Source organism: Phyllobates terribilis, unplaced genomic scaffold (genome assembly GCF_046119375.1).
Source record: "Phyllobates terribilis strain yellow unplaced genomic scaffold, ASM4611937v1 Scaffold_98__1_contigs__length_5973952, whole genome shotgun sequence".
Taxonomy (NCBI): domain Eukaryota; kingdom Metazoa; phylum Chordata; class Amphibia; order Anura; family Dendrobatidae; genus Phyllobates; species Phyllobates terribilis.
The window spans coordinates 5,816,279-5,827,032 of NW_027362858.1; the positions used below are offsets into that span (position 1 = coordinate 5,816,279).

General features: G+C 44.8%; 1 protein-coding gene across 1 annotated transcript in view; it reads left to right on the forward strand.

The window, feature by feature from the left end:
- LOC141198633 (uncharacterized) overlaps positions 1–10,288 on the forward strand; it is a 54,915-nt gene extending 44,627 nt beyond the window's left edge. Inside the window, exon 3 of the mRNA XM_073663075.1 lies at positions 8,233–10,288. Coding sequence (XP_073519176.1) covers positions 8,233–9,137 — 905 coding nt within the window. The 3' untranslated portion in view covers positions 9,138–10,288. The remainder of the gene's footprint in view (positions 1–8,232) is intronic.
- Positions 10,289–10,754: the final 466 nt, after the last annotated feature.

Sequence of the window (10,754 nt, forward strand, 5' to 3'; positions counted from 1 at the left end):
TGTGGAAAGTAAATTCCTGGCCAGGTGGCAAGGTCCATACGAGGATGTCGAAAAGTTGAGTAATGTCAACTACAAGGTACACCAACCAGGAAGAAGAAAGCCATACCAGGTATATTACATTATCCTGCTCGAACCCTGGCAGGACAGGGAACTGGTGGAACCTATGTGCTTGGAGAACCATCTTGAAGCCAAGGCCAAGGATGTCGCAGTAGCAGAGATCCTGTCACTGGCCCAGAAGCAACACTGCAGAGAGTTGCTTCAGCGAAACGGAGACCTGTTTTCGGAGTTGCCAGTGTGCATGCCGGTTGTGGAACATGATATCCAGACGGAACCGCATGTACAGGTGAACCAGAGGCCGTATCTAATCCACGAGGCCCGCCGCAAGGTAATCTCCAAGGAGGTGCGGAGAATGTTGAACCTGGGTGTCGAGGAGTCAAAGAGCAGCTGGTCCAGCCCCATTGTGCTTGTGCCAAAGCCGGACGGAGAGTGGCGGTTCTGTAATGATTACAGAAGGCTAAATGAAGTGTCTGAATTTGACATGTACCCGATGCCCCGGGTAGACAAACTTATTGAAAGGCTAGGGCCAGCCAGGTACATCACCACCCTGGACCTAACAAAAGGGTTCTGGCAAATCCTCCTGTCTCCAAGTTTGAAGGAGAAGACTTCCTTCTCTACACCAGACAGGTGTTTTCAGTACACCCAGATGCAAGGAGCCCCGGCTACCTTCCAGAGGACCATGGATCGGATCCTAGCCTCGCACAGGAAGTACGTCGCCGCTTATCTAGACTACATCGTGATCTTCAGTCCAGATTGGGAAGTCACCTACAGAAAGTCCAGGCGGTTCTGAATGCGCTGAGGAAGGCCGGCTTTACCATTAACCTGTAGAAGTGTGCTATGGTGAAAGAAGAGGTGAAGTACTTGGGCGATATTGTCGGAAGGGGCGAAATAAAGCCGCAAGTAAAGAAGGTGGAAGCAATCCAGAATGGACCACAACTGGCCTCCAAAAAACAGGTTTGACCCTTTCTAGAACTGGTGGAGTACGATCGGCGGTTTATCCCAAATTTCTCCATCATAGCCGCACCACTGACCGACCTATTGAAAGATACAAAGATGGAAATGGCCAATTGGTCTTTTGAGGCAGAGATGGCTTTCCAGGAATTGAAGCTTGCCCTGTGTAAGCAGCCGGTTTTGATTGCCCCTGATTTCAATAAGGAGTTCATAGTCCAGACGGATGCCTCAGAAGTTGGGGTAGGAGCCGTGTTGTCTCAAGAAATAGAACACAGGATGTTCCTCCCCTTTTATCTAAGCAGAAAACTCTCGACTTGTGAGAAAAACTATGCTATTGTGGAAAAGGAGTGCGTGTCCATAAAGTGGGCAGTTGACACTCTGAGACACTACCTGTTAGGTCAGACGTTTAGGTTAGTTTCAGACCATGCACCCCTGAGATGGATGGGGAAGAATGCCCGGGTGACTAGGTGGTTTTTAGCACTCCAGGACTTTAGTTTCTCGGTTGAACATAGGCCCGGGAAGCTACATAGGAATGCTGATGCCCTGTCCAGACTTCCATGTTTAGTAAGTGAAGGTGACAAAACCCCTGGCTTGGGGCAGAGCGGGGGGAGATATGTGACAAAGTCACTCGCAGAATACTGGAGGGGAGATATGTTTCACTGAGACTATTGGCTACAGTGATGTGAAATATGGAAGTTTCTCCTGCTCATTAGGTGCAGAGAGGGTAAATAGCCAGGTTTACAAGGGCATGTTTTTCATGTGGATGGCTAAGTGCTGGGCGGGACGCCATCCACCTTATTTCCACTCCAGGGCATGGTTTGGGCTATAAAGAGCCAGCCTATCGACTCAAGAGGTGGTCAGTATCTGAAGGCCAGAGAGAGGAGTTTGGGTTTGTTTCTGCTAACCTCAACCGTGTGGTTTTTGCTAATCCTGAGTGGCCGGTCCAAGTACTTTGCTGGACACTATCTTATTTTGTTTTGCCGTTATGCCAGATGAGCTGTGTTTACTTTCATGAACTCTACATTTGGTTTATGCTGCTTAATTAACCAACTTAAAATTTAAAGAGACAGTATTTCTTTTCTACCTCCATGTGCAGCCAAGTGAGCAGATCTACCACAGTGGTCATTCATAAAGTGTTGTGCCTACTATCTGATGTATATAATTCTCATCAAGTTCTTGTTAAGTAAAGAAAAGATTATTTTTGGAATTTAGTCTCCCTCATTCATCTTCATACCATCTGGTCCAGGGCTGCCAAGTAATACAGTAGCATTCGATCTGCAGAGTTGGGAGATATGATATATATAATACTTTTTTTTTTCCCCTTTTCAGCTGTTTGAGGAACCTGTGATTTCTATCTATGCCATTGTGTATAGGATAATAGAGTATAATAAAGTTGTTATGGACATGATTTACCTAACATTGTGCAGGGAGTCTGTTTTCCCTATAGTGACGGATATTTCTTGTTGCTAAAACTGATATTATTGTTCACGTTAAACCTTTCTTTAAACTTTTTGAAACAACTTTCATTAGTGCAATCCTACAACATACCGGGGTCTGATTGCTCAGGTGATGCACTGTACTACTGTAGTGCCGTGTATCATCACTGCCTGTCAGTGTAATACTAACAACCCCATACAGCCAGACTCTGTCAAACCTTCTTAGATGCCATGTTTGCACTTAACAGCAGCAAGTGGGTAAACTGCCAGGGTTTTTGTTGCAACTGCACCTTTGCCATCCCTGCGGTGTACATCTATGTTCTGGTGCTGAAAAGAGTTAATTTTCTGTTATTTAAAAAATAATAAAATGTCTTCTGCTTTTTGCATGTTTTTTTTCTTTTTACAAGAATTGTTTGTCAAATTTTCTTTTGAAACATTTCAATTTCTGCTTTTTTTCTGGTGTTTTGTCTTGTAATATAGGAAAGCCTAAGGCCAGAACTAAACTCAATAAAACACTCTACATGGAGACTTTGGTATCAAATAATTTCTGTCCACGGTGTTTGTGCAAACATAAAAGCTTTTATAAAAGCCTCAAACATCTGTGTGTAAATCAGACATGAGATCTTACGTGATAGAAGATTACAGTCCGGGGAAGACGGGAAACATTCATATAGACAGCCGGTGGTGATGTAGTCAGTGACGGACTGTGGCCAAATATGTTTCTAGTGCTGTAGTAGAAGATGAAGATGTCATCCTCATCATGAAGTAGTTATTTCTTATGTCACGTGTAATGAATATCTCCTGCAGTATTGCTAATGTTGATTCCAGTATCTGTAAATTAGACAAGAATTAGCAATAAGTGAGATGAGTCTGAGAAATGTGTTCAGCTACAGACTCAGAGGAAGAAACTGCTTGTTGTCTGTGGCCTAAAATGTATATGTTTTATTAGTAGGTGTAAAGAAGGAAACTAAATACTGTAAAATAATAAATCTCCTTATATGTTTCCCCTTATTGTCTCCAGTAATTGTATTATTACACAGGATTTTTATGATGTTACATCGGCTCATCTTCTTCTCATTCAGGTCTCTACAATATCGGATGCTCTAAGTGGACATCTACTATAGAAGAGAATTTTTCTGAATTACCCATCAAAGATGGAAATGGACAGAGACAAGATGGCGGAGAGGATATTACACCTCACCCTAGAGATCCTCTTCCGTCTTACTGGAGAGGTGAGAGATTCTGATGACGTCACATTACATCATTCTTATCTATGGGAATAACAGATGAACAGAACTGGAGAGGTGAGGACTCTGGAAATGTCTCGAGGGAGATTTATTAATGTGTCTCTCCATAACCAGGATTACACAGTAGTGAAGAAGACCTCTAGTGAGCACTGTCAGGACCCTGTGTCTGAGGGATGGGGAAGACCCCTGAGCCCAATCATGGGGCCTCCATCTCACCTCCTGATACATGAGGACATCAATGACCAGAAGATGCTAGAACTCACCTATAAGATGATTGAGCTGCTGACTTCAGAGGTGACACTGCTGGGAATGCTGGAACATTATACAGTAACGCTATGAAGGGATCGGCGGCATGACTGTATCATTGTGTGTGTCAGGTTCCTATAAGATGTCAGGATGTCGCTGTCTATTTCTCCATGGAGGAGTGGGAGTATTTAGAAGGACACAAAGATCTGTACAAGGACGTCATGATGGAGGTTCCCGAGCCCATAACATCACCAGGTAATAGACAGGACTAAATACACACGGCCTATAATTATCTGTATGTAAAGAATGAGTTCAGTCCCTCTATATGTTTCCTCCAGATCTATCCAGCAAGAGGACAACACCAGAGAGATGTCCCTGTCCGCTTCTTCCACAGGACTGTAAACAAGAAGACCCCAATGTTCCTCAGGATCATCAGGTAGATGGGGAGAAGGTGTCATGAGATCTCCCCTATGATGTGTAGATGGCTGTGAAGGTTTTGTGCTCCGTCTTGTTTTATCCACCAGGATTATATGTTTTACTAGATGGTGGCCCGATTCTAGCGCATCGGGTATTCTAGCATATGTCTCCCGACCCTCCTTTATAATGCCCCATGCAGGAAGTCACATCCCCAGTATATAATACCCCATGCAGGAAGTCACATCCCCCGTATATAATGCCCCATGCAGGATGTCACCTCTCCCCCATATAATGCCCCATGTAGGATGTGACCTCTCCCCCCATATAATGTCCCATGCAGGATGTGACCTCTCCCCCCATATAATGTCCCATGCAGGATGTCACCTCTCCCCCCATATAATGTCCCATGCAGGATGTCACCTCTCCCCCCATATAATGCCCCATGCAGGATGTCACCTCTCCCCCATATAATGCCCCATGCAGGATGTGACCTCTCCCCCCATATAATGCCCATGCAGGATGTGACCTCTCCCCCCCATATAATGCCCCATGCAGGATGTCACCTCTCCCCCATATAATGCCCCATGTAGGATGTCACCTCTCCCCCCCCCCATATAATACCCCATGTAGGATGTCACCCCCCCCCCCATATAATGCCCCATGCAGGAAGTCATATCCCCTGTATATCCATCCCCCCATAGTGCCCCATGCAGGTCCCCTATGGCCCCATACAAAAAAAAAAATCCAATACTCACCTCCCTTCTCAGCTGCTTCTCTGGACTCCAGCGTAGCCCGCATGTTGACGCTGTGCGCTGTGACCGGTCAGGAGAGAGCGCGGTGTAAAGACGTCACCGCGCCCTCTGACCTGAGACGTCACAGAGCATCAGCGGAAGACACAGGAGCTGCTGCGGAGGCACGGGGAGGGGTAAGTATGACGCCGGTGCCGGGGTCCTGATCGAGCAGGGGGAGGGACGGGAGGAGAGGAGAGGGGAGGGGAGGGGTAAGTATGACGCCGGGTGCCGGGGTCCTGATCGAGCTTGGGGAGGGACGGGAGGGGAGAGGAGAGGAGAGGAGGGGAGGGGTAAGTATGACGCTGGGTGCCGGGGTCCTGATCGAGAAGGGGGAGGAGAGGGGAGGGGAGAGGAGAGGAAGGGAGGGGAGGGGCGTCACACTTGTCCTCGGGAGATAAGTGGCCGTAGCCGCTGATCTCCCGATGATAGCCGCATGTAGGTCAGCGGCGCCTGCGGTCGGTCGACTTAAGCTGCGAGATATCCGGCTGCATCTCCTGGCTGCATCGCCGCTGACCTCCGTGCCGCACATGAGCCGCTAACGGCCGCCATGTTTTTCAGAAATGCCGCATCGCTGATTGGCCGCGGCCGGACCAATCAGCGACCCGGGATTTCCAGGACAGACAGACAGAAAGACAGACAGACAGACGGGATAAGACAATTATATAGTAGATACTTGTGTAATGAGAATGGTGGAGATGGCAGGATTAGAGCTGATCATAGATGGGACTTCTCCATCTGTCTGTGACTTTTACAATATTTGTTTCAGGGTGAAGATCTGACCCATATTGGTACTACAGAGACATATGTGAGGGGTGATGAGTGGTGTAAAGAGGAGATTCCTACATATGACTACCCAGGTGAGTAGTGACCACTAAATGCAGAGAAGTCACAGCTTCTTCTCAGTCACCGACTGTGGCTGCTTTATCGGTGGTGTAGTCCGGCCATATCACAATCGTGTGATCACCATTTTGCCTCTAGACCACAACATTCTCCTCCACCAAAAATTGTTCAATTGACTTTGGGCAATGAAAGCCCTTTTCTATAGAACTTACAACCTGGAGGATCCACTTATTTCTTGGGATTAGAAGATCCTGACTCGATCTGTAAACTACAAAGCCAAATGACAGCGTACATAGAATTTGCTGACAAGTTAGAAAATCGCTTGAAGAAAAATATTATGATGGGCCTGTAAGAGAAAGCGGAGGGTAATGATGCTGTTGGCTTCCTAGAACCCTGATATCTTATTGGATGAATCTACCTTCTCTCCCTTCTGTGCTGCTGAATGTGCTCATATGGTTCCTACAAGACCAGGTCCAGTCTTTCTGGCTAAATTTTACCTTTATGATTGCCAACATTAAATGTGCAGTGAGGCCAAGTGTGAATTTCTGTACAATAACAACAGAATTTCAGTTTATCCTGACTGTTCAATTTCTTTTAAAACCGAATAACTAATTTCTTGAAACTCCTCTGACTGAAAATATTGGCCCTTTCGTTAGTTTATATTGCCAAGAGCCACCGAGCCCCATACTCCACTTACCCCAGAGAGGTTTCACCACTAGTTACTTATTTTTTACTGATGAAGAATGTTGAGTTGGATCATTTCAGTAGATGTGATATTGTCGTTACTCGCAGTTTTTTGCTACAGTAGTTAGTTCCCAAAATACTCTGACTTAACCGTTTCCCGCAGCTAGTTTTGTGTTCCTAATCAGGGCCATTTTTGCAAATCTGACATGTGTCACTTTCTGGTTCTGATGTCTCCTCCATCACCAGCGCTGCATGCAGAATGAATAAGGCGGCTCCTGGTGACAGAAGCAGACGTCACAGGAGCAGATCCCAGAGGAGATGGGACCCACCATTTACAGAAGCCCTAATGTGACAAAATGACAGAAAATCAGAGCACTAGAAATCACCATAAAATGACTCCATTTTGGAATTTTTAACCCTCAGTGAAATAATCTATTAGAGTAGTGACTATTTTGACTCCACAGGCACTTTCCAGAAATTAGCACGCAGTGGATGTTGGAGAGTGAAAATTACAAATATATAATTTCATTACCCAACACATAGTGCCCAGATTGTGCTCCAGGAGGCACACGCCATCAATTAAGTGGGTTCTTCTCACTATAGTAATGCCAAATACATGGATGCTAAATGTGGTTTGGGCGCACTGCAAGGCTCAGAAGCGGAGGGGAGCTTTGACTTTGGGAGAGGTAATTTTGCTGGATTGGTTTATGGAAGCCATGTTGCTTTTCAAGAGCCTTTGAGCCACTAATAATGTGGAAACCTCTGTTGTTCCCCTGGCAGATGATGGACCTGAGTGGGGTTTGTTTTTTGTAAGATGTGTACAAGTTTTTATTGGTATTATATTCACCTACATAATATTGTTTGGTGGGTTTTTATTGCATATTTAGGAGGCAGAATGAACAAACAGTTGAACACAACACTCCACTGGTTCATCCTATGAGGTTTTCTATTAGACTGAACTGTCATTGTCTTGGTGAATAATTCAATATTTTTACATAATTTTCCATTTCTACAGTCAGTAATAATGATTGGTTTTATTCTTGGCAGATGACTGTACCAGGAGATCAGAGGGACAGCTGACATCTTCAATTTCTAAATCAGATGATGTTGAGATCCCACAGGATACAATTGAAATGAATACCATTACTCCAGATATACCATCATCCCTTCACAGCAAAGATCTGTCATCTGATCCACTGAAACAGGTCCTGTTTTTTGATTCATTACCGACTACTAAGGAAAATCAAAGTCACAAAATAAGCATTAAAAAACGAACTGCTCCTAGAGCTAAGAAGCCGTTTTCAGGTTCAGAATATGGTAATAGTTTTCCCCTCCAAAAGTCTTTTCCTAAACATCAAAAAATTCACACAACACAGAATAGATTTTCTTGTTCCAAGAGTGGGAAATGTTTTAACAAGAAATCAGATTTTGTTAGACACCAGAAAACTCGCACAGGGGAGAAGCCATTTTCATGTTCAGAATGTGGGAAATATTTTAACATGAAATCAGAATTTGTTAGACACCAGAGAACTCACACAGGGGAGAAGCTGTTTTCATGTTCAGAATGTGGGAAATGTTTTAACCAGAAATCAGACTGTGTTAAGCACTATAGAACCCACACAGGGGAGAAGCCTTTTTCATGTTCAGAATGTGGGAAATGTTTCAATGATAAATCAGCTTGTGTTAAACACCAGAGAACCCACACAGGGGAGAAGCCTTTTTCATGTTCAGAATGTGGGAAATGTTTTAACAATAAATCAGCTTGTGTTAAGCACCATAGAACCCACACAGGGGAGAAGCCTTTTTCATGTTCAGAATGTGGGAAATGTTTTACACAGATATCCGGTTTTGTTATACACCAGAGAACTCACACAGGTGAGAAGCCTTTTTCTTGTTCAGAATGTGGGAAATGTTTTAACAATAAATCAGCTTGTGTTCAGCACCATAGAACCCACACAGGAGAGAAGCCTTTTTCATGTTCAGAATGTGGGAAATGTTTTACGCAGATATCAAGTTTTGTTATACACCAGAGAACCCACACAGGGGAGAAGCCTTTTTTATGTTCAGAATGTGGGAAATGTTTTACCAGTAAAGCTTATCTTAAAAACCACCAGAGAACCCACACAGGGGAGAAGCCTTTTTCATGTTCAGAATGTGGGAAATGTTTTAACGATAAATCAGCTTTTGTTAAGCACCAGAGAACCCACACAGGGGAGAAGCCTTTTTCATGTTCAGAATGTGGGAAATGTTTTAACGAGAAATCAGATTGTGTTAAGCACCAGAGAACCCACACAGGGGAGAAGCCTTTTTCATGTTCAGAATGTGGGAAATGTTTTAACCAGAAATCAGATTGTGTGAAGCACCAGAGAACCCACACAGGGGTGAAGCCTTTTTCCTGTTCAGAATGTGGGAAATGCTTTGTGAAGAGATCATCTCTTCTTAGTCACCAGAGCAGTCACACAGGGTAGTAGCCTTTTTTTATATTCTTAATGTCGGAAATGTTTTCTTTGAAAATCAAGTCTTAATACACTTTAGAGAAGTCACACAGGGGAGAAGCCTTTTTCAATGTTGGAAATGTTTTAACCGAAAATTGTATCTTCATAAAGGAGTTGTCCACTAGTAGGACAACTCCTTGTCATTCCTCATGTTTGGCCTAGTTAAAATAAAAACACTCCTACTCTCAATTCCCGGGCCAGCGCCGTTCCAGCGGTTTCAGGACTCACGTTCCCGGGGTTGTTATATCACATGAGTGCTGCGCTCAGTCAGTGTCGACTTAACTGTCCCCGCCTTCAAACGTATTGAACATCAACAGGAAGCCAGGGCTGTGGCTGCTCTGATTTCCATGTGATGTTCGATTTTTCTGAAGGTGGGGACAGTGATTCCAGCGCTTATTGGGCTCACAGGACGTAACAACCTCACATGACCCCCGGGAACGCACGTGATGACGCCACTGGAATGGCGCCAGCATCGGAGGTTTGTATAAGTGTTTTGGTTTTTTTTACCAAAAACCTTTTTATATTTGTATTTAACACAGAAACAAATCTTACAGGCAGTTTGATACAGAAAATATAACATATAATAAAACACCACAATTCCAGAATTTCAAAAAACTCTACCAATCCGCTCCCCCCCCTTCCTTTTTCCCTTACCCATCTGATTTTGCATAAGACTATCGTCTTGGCTATAAAATCTTGGCTATTGCCAGTTGTATAGGAGGCGAATCTCTAACCTCCGCCACATACCTAGCACACATACCGTGGAAGCTAGAGGAATAGGAGTATTAAAAACCTCTGAGATCAGCTTACCAACATCTTCCTGCAGCTCAGCTAGATGAGTACAGGATCAGAACATATGGACCAAATCTGCCTATTCCCTCCACACCGTGGACACAGATCATCGGCCTTAATGTCCATTCTAAACATTATTCTAGGAGTTCTATAGGCTCTGTGTATAAGAAATAATTGAGATTTTGTTTGGGTCGTATTTATAGATACTTTTCCTGGTGTCTCCAGGCTATCCTTCCACTCCTCCTGAGTGACTAATCCCACATCCCTCTCCCATTTAAGTTAAAGGGGTTGTCCGGGCTTTCTGTATAATTTGCGTGTGTATCTAGGCTGCAGAATGCTGACACTTTGTACTATTCTCCCTGTCTGCATGGTGTCGTAGATAGCACACCTAGTCATGTGAGCAGCTCTCTCCTGATTCTAGAGGAGATGCTCACTCCCCGAGTAGAGCTTTCCTGTCTAGCAGAGTCTAGTTGGTGATGTAACAACAGACACCATCCCGAGTCTCTGCCAGACCCTCCCCATCCTCCTGCTTCAGCCACAGACTCCGCCCCCAGTCTGTGCAGACCCTCCCGCTCCTCCTGCTCCAGCCACAGACACCACCTCAATCTCTTCCAGACCCTCCCCCTCCTCATGCTCCAGCCTCATGTTCAGCTCACACCAGCCTCATGTTCAGCTCACAGTGCCTTTGAGGCTGCAGGGGAATGACTCAGCTGATTGGACTAACCAGTCCAATCAGCTGTTACCAGAGACAGACTGCTGAACTGAATGGTGGAGAATAACGCTGAAAGCTTTCTCCAC